Source organism: Arachis duranensis, chromosome 6 (assembly GCF_000817695.3).
Source record: "Arachis duranensis cultivar V14167 chromosome 6, aradu.V14167.gnm2.J7QH, whole genome shotgun sequence".
Classification (NCBI taxonomy): Eukaryota; Viridiplantae; Streptophyta; class Magnoliopsida; order Fabales; family Fabaceae; genus Arachis; species Arachis duranensis.
In genome coordinates this window covers 4,826,416-4,848,335 of record NC_029777.3, presented here as the reverse complement: position 1 = coordinate 4,848,335, position 21,920 = coordinate 4,826,416, and the positions used below count along the sequence as shown (strand labels likewise).

The window sequence follows — 21,920 nt, the reverse complement described above, 5'->3', positions numbered from 1 at the left end:
TATTAAATTCTAACATAAATTTTTTTTACAATAATAAATAGTATATAATTTTATATATTAAACTTTAGACTTATTCTTTATCTTTTACCTATTCCCAAGGTATAAACTCAAAATCATTGATTCTAGACTAAAGAATTTACTATACCCTCTTAATTGATTTCGTATCATTGCTATTCTACACCATTAATATTTTTAAATGATAACATAAAAAAAAGAGTACTTCTAATAACAAAATTGGCTTGCGGTTGCATGACTTGAAACCCATTAATTTCGGTTAATTTATTCGGCTTTTTTTATTTTCAATGTGGAATATATACATTCTGTATACGAGTTACTTAATTATGTTTTTATGAATTAACATATATAACAATTAAAAAAAATTGAAATAAGATACTTCGTTTAAATTTTTCATATTATAAATTTAAAAATATTACTTATATAACAAAATTAATCATTAAAACTAGTGATTATATATTTATTTTTAATATATATTTTATATTTAAATTTATATTTTATATTAATAATTGATTTTAATAACTAATTTTAGTGTATATTTAATATAGATATTATAACACATGGAATTTCCACATTGTTATAGCTATTAAATCTTGGCTTCTTGTTTGGGGTGAAGAAAGCAACAATGCCTCTATAAAAAAAAATGGTGAAAACTTAAGTGCAGTCAATTTCATGTTTAGTTGATAGTCGAGAGTTATTAGATGAAAAATTAGTTAAAGTTTACTGCACCTAAATTTCCAAAAAAAAATCATGACTTGGCAGCTTCAGAATCAAATACCCCCACATTGATGATTCGATCCATCACTGGTTAAGAAGAATAAAAGATAGTAGAAGTGTAGAACCAAATAAAGTGGAAATGATAATAATAGAGGTTAGTGGTGGAGGATCCTAATTAAACCCTATACTACGTTATCCTCAAAAACAAATGAGAAAAATGATGATTATGATACTGACCAGGATTAACGTTAGTGGCACTTATGAGTTGAAGAGAAACGCGCTGTCCCACAAACTCATGAACACGATCAAGAATTGAAGCAGTGAAGTCGTTGAAGTCCAACACATTCTTCTTCATCAACACCACTCTCCCTCTTATCCTCTTATCTTCTTCATTATTACACGCCAAACAATTCACTACTTTCTTCAACATCGTAAATATATATAACTTAGCTTCTTATTATTATATATGATCAACCTTAGTACCAGAATAAAAACTAATAAAGAGTAGTAACAAGAATATACAAGAAAGATATTATTATGAATATGAGAGACCTGAGAGAAAGGGCAAGTAATATAAATTAATGCTTGAGAGATGAGACTTATTGGTGTGATATTTATAGAAGAAAATGAAAAGGGTCTTGTGTTGGGCAAGTAAACATAAAGCAAAAGAAAAAAGAATTGATATGTGATGGCTATTGGATACCCGGCTCCACATTAATTCCATTCAATAAGAGGCTGCCACTTGATACTATGTATCCAACAACCTATGGGATCGGATTTCATTCTTTTCCCCTCCTTCATTTAATGTCTTTGCTTTTTCTTATATTTTTTTCATATATTTTCATTTACTTTTTTCTGCACAAGAGGTGGACATCAGCATATATTTATATATTTGTTGATATTAAATTTTAAATTTCTTTAAAATAAATTATTATATAATTTAATTAAATATATTAAATTAAATATAATTTAAACATAAATTTAACATAATAATATACACATAAAATTTTAACATATAAATTAAAATAAAATAAATTAAAATTATTTATACAACTTATATATAAATAAAGATATTTAAGTAAATTTTTTTCGTAAAAATTTTACGAGTTCTCGTAAGATAAATACTTTAATTTTCGTCTCCTATCTTTATTTATTCGTGGAAATGGATTTATATTTTCGTAAAAATTTTACAGATCTTCATTCGTTTTTTCTATGCAGATATCTGTAGTTGCAATTTTTTTTTCTATCCATAATCGCGTCTTTGCTTTTTTGTCAAGTCTCAATTTTGTATGTGTAGAATCAATTAAGATATATAGTTTTAGATTTTATATATATATTATCAATTTGATTTTGGTTGATTATATTTTAAAATTAAATATTTTTAATGTCATGACAATTTTTTTATTGATACGGAACATAAAAAGGTTAAATCATATATTAGGTTGTTTTTATAATGCATCATATGCAAAGTTATTGTAAATTAATCAAAACCACAAAAATTACAGTAATACACTACTATGTATTAGAGATATAATTATTAATAATATTTTTTATTAGTTTAAATTTTTAGAATGAATAATTTTATTATATGATATCAAAATTTTAAAAAATCTAAAATTTAAAATTATTAGTAATTTTAAAAATAAAAAATAGTATAAGATAAATAAAAAAGTTTATGAAAAATCAAATAAATCTAAAAAAATTCTTACTTAAAAAAATATTAAAAGTATAAACATTAATAACAACTTACATAATAGATATAATACATACATCTCAATCCAAATATTATATTATAACATTATTATGATGGCTTTGGTCACAAAATTAAATAAAATAGGTAGTCAAGCATTCAATATATATATCTATCATCAGCATTCAGCAGCCTTATTATTTTATTTCGTCAACCCTTCAGCCCACATATTCAGTAATTAAGATTATGTTAGAAAATTGCCAATTTGCAATTCTTTACGAATATATATTGTGCGCACTTTATTAGACTCTATTTACTACTAATTTTATATTATATATGATGTCTTATCTATTTGCAGTTTTGCACTTTTTATAATGAATGAGAGAATCCGGTTTATTCAACTACTCTCAGAGATTTTGGTTGCTTTGGAATTCAAAGGATGAAATCGAATACAACGTTGTATATAATAATTAATATCCATACGTTACATATCATTCGATGTATAGAATGACCTATTGAGTTACAAAATAAATATTTTCAGGATTTATCAAAGATCAAATTTTTAACCTTTTGAATGTAGCGTTTTAATACTATATTATGATACCACTCATCCCAAAAATTTCAGCTGATGAAAAAAATAATTAATAATTATATCTCTAATATTCTATAAACTTCTATTATACACATTGTATGAATATTTCATTGTTTCCTCGTACTTTCCCTTTTATAAAACGGTCTATGTATGCATATGGTGTTGTCAATAATAAAAAGAATATAATTTTGGTACGATATAAAATAATATTAATATTTTATGCAAATAGTCAATTATATATTTTCAAATGTATTATTTAATTAAATATAAATAATAACTAATCAATAATTAATTAAAATTAATAATTGATGATTAATGACTAATTTTTAATATCTCTATGTGTTTATCTTTTAATTATGAAGTATTTAATTCATTCAACGCCTTGAATATTTGCATGTCTTTAACTTTTTATATTAACAATTCTAAAAAATACTTGTTTGTAGGAACGAAAATGCATCAAACTTTAAAAAATTTTAAAAATCTTATTTTTGATAGATGTGGACCTTATAATACATTTTTTTATTCCTAGAATGATAATTTGGAATGTGAATATTTGCATACAGTCAGCCCAATAACATTGAATTAGATAAATTTTAATATTATATTAAAATTAAAAGTGAGTGAATCTAATAATTTAACCTCAAAAATCATCTCATAATAAGGTGAAAATTTGAGAATGTCTCACGCTTATAAATTTTCTAAAAATTTTATTGTTAATAGTTGTAAAAGTTGTAATAATATTAGTAATGAATTAAACAATAGAGTATATATTGTTATACATATAAATTTTTTTTAACATACAAGTTAACCTTAATTCAATAAAATCCATTTATATAAAACACACGTAAAAATTATGTTATTCCTTTTTGTATCTTATATTTCTGCTATTTCTCTTCTTTGTTCTCTTTTTTTTTTTGCGTTTTTCTTATTTTTCTTTGCGTGTTTCATTTTCATCATCATTTTTTTATTACTGTTGTTGTTGCTACATTTTTTTTCCTCCTCTTCTTTCTATTGATTTTGTAATATTATGATTTTTTTTCTTTTTTTTTGTTTAATTTTTTCCTCTCAAAAAGAATTATGAGAATATAAAATAAAAAGATGAAGAAGAAACAGCAGAAGATGAGGAGGAGGAAGAAGAGTTTTGAATTATGCAGAACTTATCAGCACACATAGACCAAAAATTCTTAAACAATACATTCAAATATCTTTGTGTTACACCTAAATTTATTGCAAATACAAAAAAATACTTCCTCTAATGCTGCATTTTTTTCTTCTTCTTTTTTTTCTAATTTCTTTGTTTCTTTTAGTTGAATAAATGTAAGTTCATCCTCTTTCAAGTAATTTTGTACCATTATGTGTTTCTTCTTTTTATTTGTTTGTTTTTTTATTTTTATTCTTGTTAAAAGAGTAAAACAAGAAGGAACTTGAAAAGATAAAATAAAAAAAGATGAATAAGAAAAAAATTCTGATGATGATGATGATGAAAAAGAAGAAGAAGAAGCAGCAGAAGATGAGAATGAGGGAAAAAAAAGAGTTTTAAATTATGCATAACTTATCAGCACACATATACCAAAAATTCTTAAACAATATACTCAAATATCTTCGTATTACACCCAAATTTGCTGCAAATATAAAAAAATATTTTCTTTAATGCAGAACTTTTACATTACATTCAATTCAAACTATCAACGATGAACAATAATTTTCACAAACAAAAACATTATTATTCACCTACGGAATCATAAACTACTAACGAAAAAATTAAATAGAATCGAACAACGCCTCAACTACTTGATTGGATTCAAAACAATAATCAATTTTGTTCTGGTTCAATTGACAATTTGAACTTGAATTATTCATTATCTTCAACAACGAAATAACTGATGATGGAGGAGAAGGAGAAAAAAGAAAGAGGAGAAGAAATTTCAATGAAAAAAAAAGGACAAAGAGAAGGAGGAAAAAGAGGTGGTGTTGGTGACGACGATAACAAAAAAGAAAAATAATAAAAAAGAAGAAGAAGAATTTATATAGACTTGTATCGAAAAATAATTTATATGTGAAGAATAATACTATACAATAAGTGTATACAATTAAATTGGTTAAATATACAGACTTAGCTTTCACCACAATAAGTATTAGTTAAACATAAATTATATACAGTCAAATAATAATTTCATTGATGAAGAAATTTTGGACAAAATCTTATAAGGTAACGAGGCTTAAGAAAAATGACCAAAAGATATATATTATTACAAAATTTAATTGTTAAAAGAGTAAACAATATATTTTTTGAAGAAAATATCGAAGATATAAATTAAATAACATGTATAGAAGTCTTACGTGGGTATATATATATTCCCACGTGCCTATGTATGCAATAGTGTAATAAACTAATAATATAGAATGTTTTACGATTGATTAGAAAATATACATTATAATTATTACTATATGTACAATATATATGTATAAAGTATAAACCAATGAACTATCATATATTGGATTATATTATTGACCTAGTATCATAGCGTTGACCGGGCTCACACACATTTAGATTTGACTTGACTAATTGAAATGGCCAAAATACTAGTACTTAATATATTAATATATAATTATATACAAACGTGTTTAGACTCACTTGATGCTAATATAGGATCAGATGGTCTCGGAGAAAATTATTCTCTTTCAACCTTATATATGTGTCACTTCTGACTCTGATTTTATTGACGGTGATTCTAAATAGATTAGAGAGTAATAATATTGATGACAACTATTACATAGACGCGTTCTATTTGCAAGGAAAGTACAAAGCGTATTTGAGGATGGCTTAATTTGTTTCTAGGAAAGTTTTCAATGTCATTACTTTTTTTGGTATAGGTGACGGAAATGGTCCAAATTAAATATATGACTCCCTCCCCACTTTTTTCCCTCTATAAAATAAAATATTTTAAATATTTTCACTAAAATTTCAAATAAATAGCTTCATGTAGAAAGATATTTTTTGTTTTAAGTTGAACAAAATTTCCCACAAAACTTTGTGTTTAGTTCAGTTTTGGCTTTTGTGAAAGACGGAAGTTGAAAAGAATTGCAGAATTTGAATGATAGAGAAGAATGGAAGGGAGAGTAGAAAGAGAGGGCTCTGAAATCTGTTTTAGCGAAAAAAAAGTAATGTGGATAAAATGACAAGCTAACAGAATCAGTTAGCAAATTCTGGTTTATATACCAACTTACATGATAAATATCTTACACTAATTGAATATGCTAATTAGTAACTAACTATCAATTACAAATGCTAACTAAGCTAAGTATGTCAATCCACTATAGCTAATACATTCAGGTAACATGCTCCCTCAAGCTAGTAGTGCTTGGTTGATGAAAACCAAGCATACCAAGCTTGGACACACAAGAATAAAAAGGAGCAAGGGATAGAAGTTTGGTGAACAAATCCGCCACTTGATCTGTAGTAGTGATTGGTAGGAGATGAAGCAGGTTGCTGAGAAGCTTGTCTCGAACAACGTGACAGTCGACTTCGATATGCTTGGTACGTTCGTGAAATACAGGATTAGCTGCAATATGCCTAGCTAACTAACTATCACAGTACAGGGAGATTGGGAGTTTGTGATCTATGCAGAGGTCCTTCAACAAGTAGCTGAGCCATTGAGCCTTACAGGTGGCCACAGCCAGTGACCTATATTCAGTCTCAGAAGACAATCTGAAAACAGTAGATTGCTTCTTACTCTTCCATGAAATGAGTGAAGAGCCAAAGAAGAAACAAAAACCAGTAATGGAGCGTCGCGTGTCGGGGCATTGTGCCCAATCCGAGTCAGCAAAGCCAGAAATGCGAAGCTCAGAATCTGCTGCAAAGAATAGCCCCGAGGCCGGAGCTGTTTTGATATAACGAAGGACACGATATGCTGCTTAGAGGTGAATATTAGATGGTTTGCTGAGAAATTCACTAAGTTTACCCACTGCAAAACTAATATATAGATGCGTGTCATTGAGGTACACTAATCTGCCAATCAATCTGCAGTATTGTGATACGTCAGAGAGTGGCGTTCTTGAGTCCTTAGAAAGCTTGAGACTATATTCCATTGGTGTGCTTGCTGGTCTTGTGCCCGACTCACCCAAGAGATCTAGAGCATACTTCCTCTGATAAATAGCAATTTCTTTGGCAATTATTGCAACTTCAAAGCCAAGGAAATATTTCAAATTTCCTAAGTCCTTAATCTTGAATTGGTGATCAAGGATGGTCTCGATGGATTGAATCTCAGCGAGATCATTTTCAGCAAAGATGAGATCATCAACATAAGCAAGTATCACAGTGAAGGAGGTATCAGATTTGTGTTTTATGAACAAAGAATAATCATTCTTTGACTGTTGGTAGCCGTGAGCATGGAGAACAGAGCAAAGCTTAAGATTTCACTGCCTACTATAGCTTGCTTGAGTCCATAGAGGAACTTGTCAAGTCTGCAAACCAAATTGGAAGAGGAGAGCAGTAATCCCAAGGGAGGCTTCATATATACTGTTTCCTTCAACTCACCATGAAGGAATGCGGTGTTTACATCTAATTGGTGACAGTGCCAACCCTTGATTGCAGTGAGAGCAAGTACCAATTATACAGTAGTGATCTTAACTACTAGACTGAAAGTGTCCATGTAGTTTAAACCATATCATTGTGTATAGCCATTTGCAACTAGGCGTGCTTTGTGCCTCTCCACTGATCCATCAGGATTAAACTTGACTTTGAACACCCAATGGCAGCCAATAGTTTTCTTTCCTGGTGGTAAAGGGGTGAGAGTCCAAGTTTTAGTTTGCTTAAGTGCCAAAAGTTCTGCATCAATGGCATCTTTCCAACAATCTTCTTTGACGTCTTCTTCATAAGTTTTTGGCTCGTTGTGTTGAAATAGCAAGAAAAAAATCAATTGGTTAGTGGACAGAAAAGAGTAAGACACTGAATCTGAAATTGTATATTTACATTTTGAAACTGGCATAACTTGTTAAGCAGTGGTATTATTTGCACAATGAAAATCATTTAGATATGCTGGTGCTCGTATAGTCCTACCAGACTTCCTAAGAGGTGCAGGATGAGGTGATGCATGAGTGTCCACGTGAATATGTGAATGAGACAAGGATGAGGCTTGTGCATTAGGAATTGAGCTTGCAATGTTATGAGAAATAGAATCAGTGACGGAAGTCGGTTGATGCTGATGCAAAATTGGAGTTGAATGCACATGTTGGTAAAACGAAAGATGATCATGATATGAAAAAGGGTCTATCCATGGGACATGTGATGTGGTTGTGAGAGCAGCAGGGTTGACATCTGAAGAGGTAAGGTTGCTTTTAAATGAAAACTCAAACTCATAAAATATGGCATTTCTAGAAAGAAAAGTTTGCCTTGTTTTTAGATCATAAAGAAAAAATCCTTTGATCCCTTCTTTATATCCAAGAAAATAACATTTTTGAGCTCGTGCATCTAACTTCTTCCTATTTTGAGTTAAAGTGGATGTAAAGGAAAGACAACCAAAAACTTTGATGTGGTTTAGATTAGGTAATTTGCCATGTAGTTTCTGAAAGGGGGAAAGATTTTGTAAAATGAGACTAGAAACTCTATTGATGAGATGCACAGTGTGTGCCACTACTAGATCCCAAAATTTTTTTGGAACATTTAATTGAAAAAGTAGAGTTCTAGTCACCATAAGAATGTGTTGGTGCTTCCTCTCAGCTATCCCGTTTTGCTTAGGGGTTTTCACACATGACTTTTGCTGTAAAATTCCTTTAGAAGCAAAGAAATTATGCAAGCTGTATTCCGAACCATTATCTGATCCGACACATTTGACGGTTTTTGAAAATTGGGTTTCAACCATTTTAATGAAGTTGGGCAGAATTAATGAAACCTCAAATTTATTTTTCATGAACTTAATCCAAGTAAAACGGCTATTGTCATCGACGATAGTAAGAAAGTACTTAAAATCAAAGGTAGATACAATTGATAGAGGGCCCCAAATATCAACATGTATTAAATCGAAAGGTGAACCAGCTACTGAACTACTGGTAGAAAAAGAAATTTTCTTCTGTTTTGTAAAATGACAAGGTTCACAAGCTAAAGCATTATATGTTACATTTAATGAAAGAAAATTTTTTTGTAGTGTTTGCAAAGCTGAATTATTCAAGTGTCCTAGTATGCTGTGCCACAGTTGTGACGGTTGTGTAGACAAGACCGTGTTCTGACATGTGTGATGTAGTGTTTGTGATGAATGTTGTGCAATGCAGTGAGCTACAATGTGATTATTTGAGTGATCCAGTACATATAAACCAGTGGTGCTTTTAGCTGTGTCAATCATCTTCAATAGATGGTGATCCCAAATCTGGCACCATGTATGTGAAAACAAAAATAGACAATTCAATGCCTTTGTAACTCGTGAAACTGACACCAAATTTAATTTAAAAATAGGAATGTAGAGAACATTCTCTAAGAAAAAATTTGTATTAAAAATCACTATGCCAGCAATGGTAGTAGTAGCAATAGAGCCATCAGGCATGTGCACTGTAACAGGTTCAATATTTTTGAAAGATTGAAAAACATTTAGAGAAAAACAAACGTGATCAGTAGCACCTGTGTCCACTATCCAAATATCTGATCTAAGAAATTTTTGATTGATAGATAATGATTCAGCTAAAAGGGTACCTTTGGTGATCTATAAGTCTTTTGGCTCAGTTGATGTAGTTATTTGATTGATGGTTTGATTAGATTGGGTTGACTGTTGTAGGATGAACATTAAAGCAATCCGTTGATCATTGGTCAAGCTATAACTTGGATTCTCACCATTTTTAATAGTAGTTGAAGGTAATGCACTGATTTCATCATTCTCATCAGTAAAAGTGTTATTGATGCTTTCACGTTTTTGCAAATGCGGGAGAAGGCCATGCTTCTTATAGCATGTATCAACAATGTGTCCCATTCTGCCACAAAAGGAGCAATGGTTTGTGCTATGAGACCTGCCTGAACTTCTTCCTCTACCATTCAGACCCCATCTACCTCTGCCTCTGTCTCTGGTGGAATTGTGACAAAAATTTGTAGCATATATAATTTGTGAATCTGGAGTGTCAATTGAAGGACTGAGCTGGCGTTCTTGTTGGGTTAGCATTGCAAACACAATATCCATGTTAGGGAGGAGTTTTAAGAGTATAATTTGGGTTTTGACAGTTACAAATTGATCATTGAGGCCGCGCAGAAATCTTGCAATGTAGTCTTCATTGCGGTACCATCGCATTTCTTCCAAACCACAGATACATTTACTAGTACAGGTAATACATATGGGAATCGGCCTGAAGTTATCAATTTCTTCCCAAATTTCTTGCATCTTGGTAAAATAGGAAGTGATTGAAAGATCACTTTGTTTTGTACTATACAGCTCCTCATACAATTCAGAGACATGGTACAAATCTCCCTGATAATAGCGTTTCTTTAAATCATTTCACAGATCTGAAGCCACATTTCTCTAGATGACACTCTGAAGAATATCGTGTGAGAGAAATAAGTGTAGCCAAGAGAGGATATAGGTGTTGCAATGGCCCCAAGCCGCATACATTGGATCGATAATCTCCGGTCGAGGGAGAGAGTCATCAATGAAGGGAATTTTGTTCTTTGACTCGAGCTCCAATGAAATCGAGCAGGACCAATTGGTGTAATTTTGATAATTAAGGCGAAGAGAAATTAAGGGATTACTAAGACTTTCAACTGGGTGCAAGAAGTATGGACTGTTCTGATCGATAAGAGGATGCACCGTTCCTGAACTCGTGCGGTTCTGGAGTTGAGTGAGTTGAAGAAGAAGATATGAGAGGGTGTTGATATCGACATTGGAAGCTGCAGTGGAGCTGACGTCACTATGAGTGGAATCCACCGAAGAGAAAAGGAAAGAATGTGAGGAGAATCCAAGAGATGAAGATTGGAGGTGATTCAGTACAAAACAGATCGCGATTAATGAACAAACTCTATCGAATGAGTTCAAGAGAAGGGGAAAGAAAGAAGAAGAAAGCAATTTCAAGACACGATTCTCTAACTGGTTGATCGGAACACTGTTACCAAAATCCTAAAGATTCGATGAACATCTCTCATCAGTCTCTACTGTGTGAGTCTGGGATAGATGTTGGATCCAAAGATAGATGAAGAAATTTAGAACATTAAAGATGTTCAGAGTTATTTCTGGCGATGATACCATTTGAAAGATAAAAGTTAAAAAGAGTTGCAAAGTTTGATTGATAGAAAAGAATGAAAGAGAAAGTAGAGAGAGAAGGCTCTAAAATCTGTTTTAGCAAAAAAAAAGTGATATAGATAAATTAAAATAACAAACTAATAAAATCAGTTAGCAAATTCTGCTTTATATACTAACTTACATAATAAATATCTTAGACTAATTAAATATTCTAACTAATAACTAACTATTAATTATAAATACTAACTAAGTATGGAATCTGCTATAGCTAATACATTTAGGCAACAGCTTTTAAGATGTATATCAAAGTGTCAAATTTTTTCATTATAAATGATTTCAAAAAGTCAAAACAAGCATCCTAGCTAATTTAACTCAACAATGTTTTATTGATTAAAAAAAGAACACGCACACAGCATTAAGTGTTGGTCTTCGCCGCCTTGTTTTATTCTGAGTTGGCAATTTTGGCATATTAAACTTGCTGTTATATATATAGCCTTTGTTATATTTTTTAATAGCTTATTTTGATTTATAAGGACAATACTTATTAATATTTAATTTGCTAATATTGGCTTAACTTATTAATTTTATATTCTAATAAATTAAAATTTTCCTATTAAATGATCTACAAAATAAAAGCCCAAATTAAAAGACAACAAGGTAAATAGAATAAACTACTAAAATTGGATTCAATTTTTTGAAACACTGACAAAAATAATTCTCGTTTTTTATAACAACAAAAATTATTTTTAAAATATTATAGAATATGAAAAATAACAAAAGAAAAATTTTTATAAGTGGTCAATTACTTATGTATTTAATAAACTACTTGTGCATTTAATCTAAATTTTTTTAAAAATATTCAAATAACTACTTAGAAAGTATATAAAAGAAGGACTATGTTCTTTTTCATTTTTCAAAAGTATTCTTACTCGTTAATAAAAAATCACAAAAAAACTGATTTAGTATCAAATTACAAAATTTTAAAGATAAAACTGTCTCATTTTTTAATTATATTTGTAAAAAACTACATTAAAATTTAACTTTTAAATATTTTTTAAAAATATATATTTAATATTAGATTTTTTTGTTACGTTTTTTAAATATTTTAAAACTATTTTTGTTGTTAACTAAAGTGAGGGTATTTTTGTTAGTGTCTTAAAAAATCTGGGATGATTTTGGTGGTTTAAATTTAGTTTCTAAAATTTTTACCTAATTACATATTTTAATACTTATTTAATTATTATTGTTATAATATAATTAAAATCAATTAGAATCAATTAGTATTATTTGGTGTTAGAATATAATTAGAATCAATTATGATCAATTAATATTATTTAGATATACTAAATAATACTAATGGATCCTAATTATATTCTAACAATTATATAATAATTTTCTTAGAATAATTGATCTTTAATTTATGTTTATATTATGTATACTACTTGTAGTCTCCGTCTCCTTCTCAATTTTTCTGGTTACATTCCAGTGGCAATATATACTCTATAGCTCCTGATCAACTAATCAACACTTATTATAAATCAAACCTTAAATTAATTATTTAACAATAAATAAATAAAAAATACTTATTATTAAGTGAGCCAAACCTCGTGGTGGATGATGAACCTTTAATTTGCCCCAAAATTCTTAGCTGGATAAATAAATATATGATAACATGCATACCAAGTAAACAATAAAAGAAGAAATAATGTTGCTATACTTTCTGCTTTTATTATTATTGGAGAGAAAATGTGGAATGAGCATGACCACAACCACCATGCATGCAATAATGCACGAGACGATAAACAGCAAAAAGATCGATCCACACACACACACAGATAAATTATTGTATTTTTTATTCTTTTTATTTGCCTCTAATATTCTTTCAGTAGAGTTAATTAATAGCAAATCCAGACATCACACCATCATCAACACATACATGAATCTATGTTAATATATATCCTTATGGAGAGAAATTATACGTATAATAATTTAATTCGTAGCATATACGTATACATAAAAGTATAAAACACAATCATACATCTTCTTTTTATGTTGATAGCGAAAAATAATAGTGAATTTAATATAAAAAGTAACAAAAGATTAAATTATGAGAAATTATTTTATGGGTAATGCTAGATAGACAAAAAAAAAACAGTCAGAACTTACTTTATTTAATATTCATTAATTGTCGCAACAATTAATAAATGTTAAATAAGACAAGTTATGACTGTTTTTAGTTACCAAACATTTCTGTTATTTTATTAGGTTCATAAGTTCATAGGATAAGGAGTAAAGATTCAATTTGATCTGTGTGTATTTTTATTAAAAATAAGGTAATCTTTGAATTAAAAAAATTTATTAAATAACAATGATAATTATTTTTGTCGGAGTTTTATTTATATTTTATGAAAATTTTAAGTTTTTACAAAATTCTTTTCAAAATAATATAATAAATTATATGATTACTACTATCATTAGTTTATCATTTTTTTCATTCTCATTATTATCACGTTTATTTTTACTATTTTTAATATATAGCCATATTTTATCATTATTGTTATCTTGTCTATCTTCATCATCACTAGTATTAATATTAATGTTCTTTTATTTTGTTTATTGTTTGATGTTATTTTTTTTTTTAAAAATATGTGTACTGTGATTATTTTTTTTTTTGCGACATCATTTTTAGCAATAATTTTTCTCTACTTAACTACTACTAGTAAAAGAATTTTAAAAAAAAAAATTATTAATAATTTGTAAAAATTTAAATTTAAAATTTTCACAAATTATAAATAAAATTTCTATAAAATTAATTTTTATTAGTATTTAACAGATTTTTTAACAAAAAAATTATATTATTCCTAAATAAAAAAATTAAAGATTAAAATGTCTATTTTTTTTAGACAATAATCACTCTTTGGTAAAAATGAACAAAAATCATGTTGAATATTTACTCTAAAATAAAATAAATAAAATATAATTTCGCTATATCTATATATGTCATTTATATAATAAATATTGTTTTAGTATCAGTAATTTTTAATAATCAAACACATTTTCTTTGATCCTATTTGGTTATTACTGATGTCCATATGCATGAGAAACATAGGCACCGAAATACATGCATGTATATGTCTACTATTTATTTACTGTGACAAATTTTTATAGACACGATAGCATATAAATGCTCATAGAATATATATATTGAATATTTTTATAAAATATTGAGACATAACCATACAATTAATTATATATAAAATTTTGAATATTTATTTATTTTAGTCTCCAAATAATTTTGAATCAAACACTTTAATTCTTAATTAAAATTGATTATTACTCGATTAGTTTTTAACAATTAAGTCCGTCAGTCATTTATATTAGATTTTTTGTTCTGTCAATTATAACAGAAGATAAAATGTTTCCTGACAACTTTAACGGAGAAAAAAATAGTTCTTGACAACTCTAAAAGATGATAAAATGGTCTCTATGCTCTCTATTAAAAAATGTCGTTCTCCCCCAATTTCCATCGTATTTTGATTAATTCTAACATTCGAACTCTCCTTCTTCACCTTCACAGTTTTCTTCTCCGTCTTCTCCTTTCTCCTATTCAGCTCCAAAATCAAGCCATATGTAACTGCCACGCGTGTTGCACCTACCTCAACATGTCATAGACCACACACTTTCCAAATTTCTGTGATTGGTATACTCATCTTCTCCGATCCGTACTTCACCCACCAGAAGCATCTACCTCCACGTCCTTGATAATAGCATCACCTCCAACTCTGACAACGTCCACCACATACTCAATAACAAGTTCCACAACTACTCAAAGGGCACGCATTTCTCCATTCTCCGGCAAGCAATATATATTGTTGGACATTAGGACATCAAGAGAAGATTCTCCTTCCACATCATAAGCAAATTCTCATTTGAAATGGATTTCGAGTGCTTCATTCCTTCTCTCCTGAAGTCCAAGCTGACAAAAAACTTCGACCTCGCATCCAAGCTATCAGTACAGTGAGCAATGTCACCGTTGTCGCTCATATGAAATTTGAAGCGATTACTGAACATTGGTTCGGAGAAGAAGTTGAAGGAAGCGATTGATCAGAGTGGTGGAGAATGTGGCCATGGAGATGATAGGGCGGAAGAGGAGGGAGATGGCGACGACGAAGACAACAGATCTTAACAAATCGGATTTACTGTATAGATTCATGAGATTCATCGAAAAAGACAAGTATTTGAGAGACATAGCCATTAGTTTTCTAAGTATGAATTAGTTGAGAACAAGTTAAAGATTTTTCTTCTTGTGAACATTAAAATTGTAGAGTGTGCATTGTGTAGCTTGAAGTTGCAGTGTTAGACTATTAGGGTTATGCGAGATATGATGAAAATTGGAGAAGAACAGTGTCGTTTCCGATTAGAGGGGGTCAAGGACCATTTTGTCCCCCGTTAGAGTTATCAGAGACCATTTTGTCATCTGTTAGAGTTAACGGAGTAAAGAACCTTAAGTGACTGACGAAATTAACTGTTAGAAACCAATCGAGTAATTAATTTTAGTTAAACATTAAAGTGTTTGGTTTAAAATTCTTTGAAGACCAAAATGGATAAATACTCTAAAATTTCACACTTTTTATTGTTTATTAATTTTATTCTTAGTCCTAACTCATTTTTTTCATCTTTCCTTCTCCATTCTCTCTTTGCTCACCATATTCCTTCCTCCCTTCTCTATCTTTCTTCTGCTACTGCTATCTCTCTCCATCATTATACAGTCCGTCATTATTATTGTGTATCTTTCTTTCTTTCACTTTGAATTCATTATTACTACTGTCTATCTCTTTGGTTTGCTTCGCCTCTACCTTGACGCTGTTTCACCTTTATTTCTGTTGTCTTTTGTTTTTGTAGCTTTTTTCTTTTCCTTTTGCAAATTTGCGTTGTGTCATCGAATTCTATTTTTTTCTTTTTTTTTCACTTTTTTCCTTTTCTAAAAAATTAAATGATATTTTTGTTGATTTTTGTGAATTTTTTCTGATTAATTTATGGTGAAGTGCATGTGATGATGAATTTATAGTAACACCAAGGGTGGATGATATATTTTTTGTTTTAAAAAAAATTACGTAAATAATATGGATTTTTTTAATTTTGTTGTGTCTTATTTAATGTTTTACTAAATATAATATATACATTAATTATTTGTGTATATAGTTTAATGTTTATGTGTGTGTGTTTATGTCTTAATATATATAAATCAAATATTTTTCTTGTTTTGTTAATTAAAAATAATTTAAAATTATAATTAAGTAGTAATAAATGTATTTTTATAGGGTGTCAAAGAATGTTTAATGGATGACAGGATGAGCGTAGTATTTCTTAATAAAATAACAGAGATAATAAGGAAGGCGTAATATTATTTGGTGGTGGCAATGTCTTTGTCGTTTTTAATTTTTAGTGTGCCATTCATTTATAGTTCATTCAATGCAATCCAATTCAAGGATACGTACGGAGAAGGTGATCATCACAATGACCAGAAATCGAGAATAGAAATTAAGATCGATGTTTTTAATTTCTTTCAACGCTCTTATCTTATCTTTCCGTATATTGCATTATTGCTACCTCTCCTTCCCCCCAAAGAGATCACTAATTTAGTATTTTTCTTAATTCTAGAGTTCACCAACATCTTGACTTTTATATATCTCTTATGTATTTTTTGCTGAGATAATGAGCTAATGGAGATTTTAATTTTATAATATTAAAATTAAATTAAAAAAATAATTTATAAAATATTTTAATATTTAAATTAGTAATACATTAAATGTTAGTGTATTAAAAAAATTATCTGTCAAGTTTTTTACATATATTTATAATTTTATTAATCTTAATAATATGTTTGTATGTTAATTAGTAGCTTAATATTTATTAATTAGTAACGGAACATATACATTAATTAGTAATGTAATATTTTTATTTAATCATAATTTCAAATATTATTCTTATTCAAAAGAATACTTCAACTCGAATTTTTTGATTTAGCGATTTTGTTGAGAATATCCGAATTTAATGGACTAAACCCAAATAAAATTTTTGTACTCAATACTTTGGTTTGTTTTGTGGACAAGTTTTTTTTTTTCGTTTTCTCAAATAGCTCTTATTTATTTTAAAATTATTTAGACTAAGTTTATTTAAACTTTATTGCCTTTAAATTTATAATTGCGCCTTTACATATTATCATTTTTTTATATTACTACTATATTAGTATAACAATGCTTTTAGTGATTACTGTTAAATCGATATCATGTTAACGAAATAATGACTTCATGACCTCGTTTAATGAGCATTTAATAGATTTTATTCTTGTCCAGAATAGTTTTCAATTTAACGAGCTCATGATTTAATGACCTTATTTAACAAGCATTTAACGGGTTTTATTATTGTCAAGAATAAAGCCTCAACTCGAGTCTCTTGACTTTTCAACTTAGTCAAGAGTAGCTAAATTCGTTGGACAAGCTGAGTTTATTCTAAAAGCGGTCCTTGTACGAGGAGGAGGTTGACTTCATCTCCCAGCATTCCGATCTCAACTGGTGGGGACATCTTAAGATCCCAACATCTTTTGGCTGTATTCTTTCGAGGAAGTTTCAGTCTGTCGTGTTCGTCGATAAATACTTAATGACCGAGGAAACCGAGTTAGGATTGGCTTAGTTACCTTTTACGGATACTTTGCCCCGAGTTTAGAGGATGCTCTTTTGTTTAGTTACTTATGTCAGAAATGTTAAGAAAGAGATCTCAAATTCCCAATCTGAGTAGGTGAATAGAGAGGAGTTTAAGAACTTTACAACTCAGATTCACAGCCTCAATGTTTCTCTCGCATTCTTACAATAAGAGAACACCACCCTTCAAGGATTGGTGCTTTTAAGAATAGAGAAATCATTGAAATGATTTAGTTTGCTTTTTATAAAAAATTCTAAATTTATTGGACTCGGTTATTTTTACTTTTTGTGTTTTGAACTTAGTGCTTTGGAATTAAAATATTTTCCGTTATTAGTATTTTGTATTTAAACACTTTTGTGCCCAATGTTTTGAACTTGTTCGTTCTGTATAAGGCAAGTTTATTTTATAAACTTAATTGCCTTTGATTGTTTCTTTATCTAGGCTAAGTCTAATAGACTTATTACGTTCGTTATAATTGTGCTTTAATTTATTGTACCGTTTTTCTTATACCATCGCATTTTAAATTATGCAATAACGTTCAAAATAATGACATCAAAGCTTTTAAATAAATTAGCATTATGAAATTGTTATGAAACACTACAAGAAAAACGTTGAGTACCATCAAATTTACTGTTGGATTTAGCGTTACAGAGTAGCGGTGAATCTACTGTCGGATTTACTAGCGATAACGACGTCTAATTCGTAAGGTTAAGTAATTACCGGCGGATTTCGGTTTCCGCCGGTAATATTTGGAGGGAAGCAAAAATAGTATGGCGCGTTCTTTACCATCAGATATTTCTAATAGTAAAGCTAATTAGTGAAACGTTGCGTTTTGGTGACCTGCAATGGTTAACCCACGGTAAATTCGACGGTAATTGGGCCGTAAAGTCAAATCGCGAACCCTCTTTCTTCTCATTCGAGATTCTCTCTCTCTCTCTCTCTCTCTCTCTCTCTCTCTCTCACACTAAACCTTTTGCTTCCCTCTCCCCAAAACCACATCTGCCGCTGCTAACACTGCCACCATGACAGCCCCCACTTTGTCGCCGTCAGCCCACCCACTGCCAAGATCCCTCCGTTTTTCTTCTTCTCCCTCTTCTCTGCTTGTTAATTCACTGTTAACCTACTCCGTGCTCTAAACCGCCACGCCGCACTATAGAGCCACCACTACCGCTACCCTGCTTCGCCTGTCTCCCTCCTCACGTCTCTGCTCAACTTTGCTTCCTGCTTGTGTCTCGCCACGTCTCCCTCTGCCGCTCTTACGTCTTTATGGGTGGTTGTTGCTTCTCGTAAAAGGTCATCTGTGCCTCGGTGGTTATGCTGCCTGTATGCTGTCGTGCGTCGTCCACCTTCTCGAATCGATTCTACCTATGTAACAACAGGTAACAGATTCAAATGCGAATATTAAAATAGAAGCTTGTCTGTTTAATGCTAATGCATGTTGAAATTCGATTAGATTCTACTTTGTTTTGTTAATTGAAATCTCTATACTAGACTAAAATGTTTTGTTGAAAATTGAAAAAAAGTTGTCAAGCTATCCGTTTTAACAGATCCAAAAATGATTGAGAAATTAAGTTATATTGAAGCATATGCTGCTTATTACGGATGCATATTTGAAAAAGAAAACTACTTTAACCTTTTCTTTTATTTGATAAAAGTGGAGATGGGTGTTTATCTCTGATTATTTATATCCAACTATTTTTCTTTTAATAGATTATATCCACATGTATGTAAACTATATATTGAATGAAACATTATCCTAACAAATTTTGTCTTTAGAGTGAAAATATTTGTTTTCTATTTAATTATTATTTTTTCTATGAAAACCTAGTTAGATGAGGTATATGATGAGTATGGAGACTGCATTTTTATATATGTTTGAAAATGGCTGAATTTGAGTTAACGAGGGACTGTGAAAACTATATAATTGTTGTGGTTCTGAGAGATTTTAATATTTGATTTAATTTCAGTATCACAATTTTCATTATCTTCTATGTAGTTCTATTGCAGACTGCCTTTATATCTTGGGATGATAGGTTTCAGTTTGAATGCATTAATTTTCGTTGGATTGCAAGTGTCTTGGCATGGAGTGTCCAGGGATTTGATGAAAAGTGGGGGTTAAAAAAGGCAGATTTGATGTTATTGTTGTTAATTTTATTGTTGATTGGTTTATGATGCTGATTCGAATATGGTAGTTGTTAAAATATTGAATTGGTTTATGAATTTGTTTATGAATATGAATATGCAGTGGTTTTGCTGATTATGAATATGCTGAGGTTTTGTTGATTGTTGAATTGGTTTTTCTTATTTTGATTGTGAATTTGAACTTTAAAAAGTGATTCGATTATTGAACTAAATTGCTGAATAATGTTGCTCGAGTTGTTTGAAATTGTCTGAAATATGTTGATTCATTGTGTTACGACTGGTTTTGATCTTTGCAGACATGACGACAGATAGAGATGTTGCGGATCAAGCTGCTGGTTGTGGTCGTAGTCATGGTCGTAGTAGAGGGAGGGTTTCTTCCGGTACCCACGAAAATTTTGGATCCTCTCCCTATACTCTAACTACCCCGATGACGTCACAGGTTGCGGATTTAGTGGACCAGCCATTCATTATGGTCTCTAACCCCAATTATGTGCCTCCGTCTACGGCGACGACACCGCTTCCGACTGCTCAGCAGCCTGCTGCCATGACGACATCGCCTCCAGCAATGGAAGCCTTGTTATCAAGCTGATGTACGACCATTCCTGGCCCACATACAAAAGAATCCCCTTGATACCAGAGAGTGATTGTTTCAGAAATGGACGGTAATTGATTTTTTTCTTTTAGTTTCAAACCTTTTAAGGTAGTTTATATCTTCTATTTTTATTAACTAATTTTAAAATTTTCTTTCTGCTATTGCACTTTAGATGGGACGCTGAGCACGATCTTACCATCAGGAAGATATACGACCACTGAATGGGTCAGCGGCTACAGCAGATGTTGGAGGATGTTCGTGAGGGGTGGGACCACCTGAAAACTTGGTTCTGACCAAAAATAAAGAAGGCTCTTTTAGTTCATTAGGAGACTGATGAGCGAAGACGTTCAAGTACACTCACACGCTGAAGAAGAACAAAGAGAGATTTTCTAATCAGCAGTTTCAGGACCATTATGTGAGTAAACATATATATGATCTTCCAGTATAAAATTATTAAAGATTAACTGGATAACTATTGTACTATATTACACAGGAGCCCTACATGCAGAGACTAGAGGTCATACTCATCAATCTCAACAAAGCGGGGAGGACGCTATCGATGGCTCTGCTGCCTCAGTCGTCAATCCCGATGCGATTTTGCGCGAGACTGCTTTAGTGTTGTACAAGAACCACGTATACAGCTGGGGCCGTTCTTCGCCAGCAGCATTTGCACCTCCACATTGAGGTTGTCGTCAGGCTCTACCACTAGTCGATCCGTCGAGCCTGAGCAATACGTGGATTTGAGGCTGCAGGTGTAGGAGCTCCAACACAGCCTTCACCAGCAGGCTCAAGAGCAGAATGTTATCGAGAGAGGTATCATGAGATCCTCACACGAGTGACGGACACAGATGAAGTCAGGCTGGAGTGGAGGCAGCAGCTGGAATAGCTTCAGCGGATGGAGGCTCAGATAATGATGACTACTTGGATATTAGTTATTAGTTTTTCGTTTTATTGTTTCATTATATTTATTTAATGTACTTGACTTTTAATTTATTTGAACATTGTATTATTTATTTTAAATAAAAAGTTTTCATTATTTATGAATTGACAATTAATTGTGTAAAAAATAAAATTAAATAAAAAATAAAAATTGACTATTTATTTCAAAATAAAAAATTGACATTATCGTTGAATTTATCGAGGGAATAATCCGACGATAATAGTGCAGGAAACAACATATCTTGGCGCTAACATTATCGTCGGAAAAATCCGCCGGTAAACAAATGATTTTTCGAACATGTAATCCATCGTAGAATCCGA

At 30.5% G+C, this 21,920-nt stretch overlaps 1 protein-coding gene across 1 annotated transcript in view; it reads right to left on the bottom strand.

The window, feature by feature from the left end:
* LOC107492121 (probable linoleate 9S-lipoxygenase 5) overlaps nucleotides 1–1,243 on the bottom strand; it is a 6,817-nt gene extending 5,574 nt beyond the window's left edge. The window contains exon 1 of the mRNA XM_016113098.3: nucleotides 970–1,243. Within this exon, the coding sequence (XP_015968584.1) occupies nucleotides 970–1,162 (193 nt within the window). The 5' untranslated portion in view covers nucleotides 1,163–1,243. The remainder of the gene's footprint in view (nucleotides 1–969) is intronic.
* Nucleotides 1,244–21,920: the final 20,677 nt, after the last annotated feature.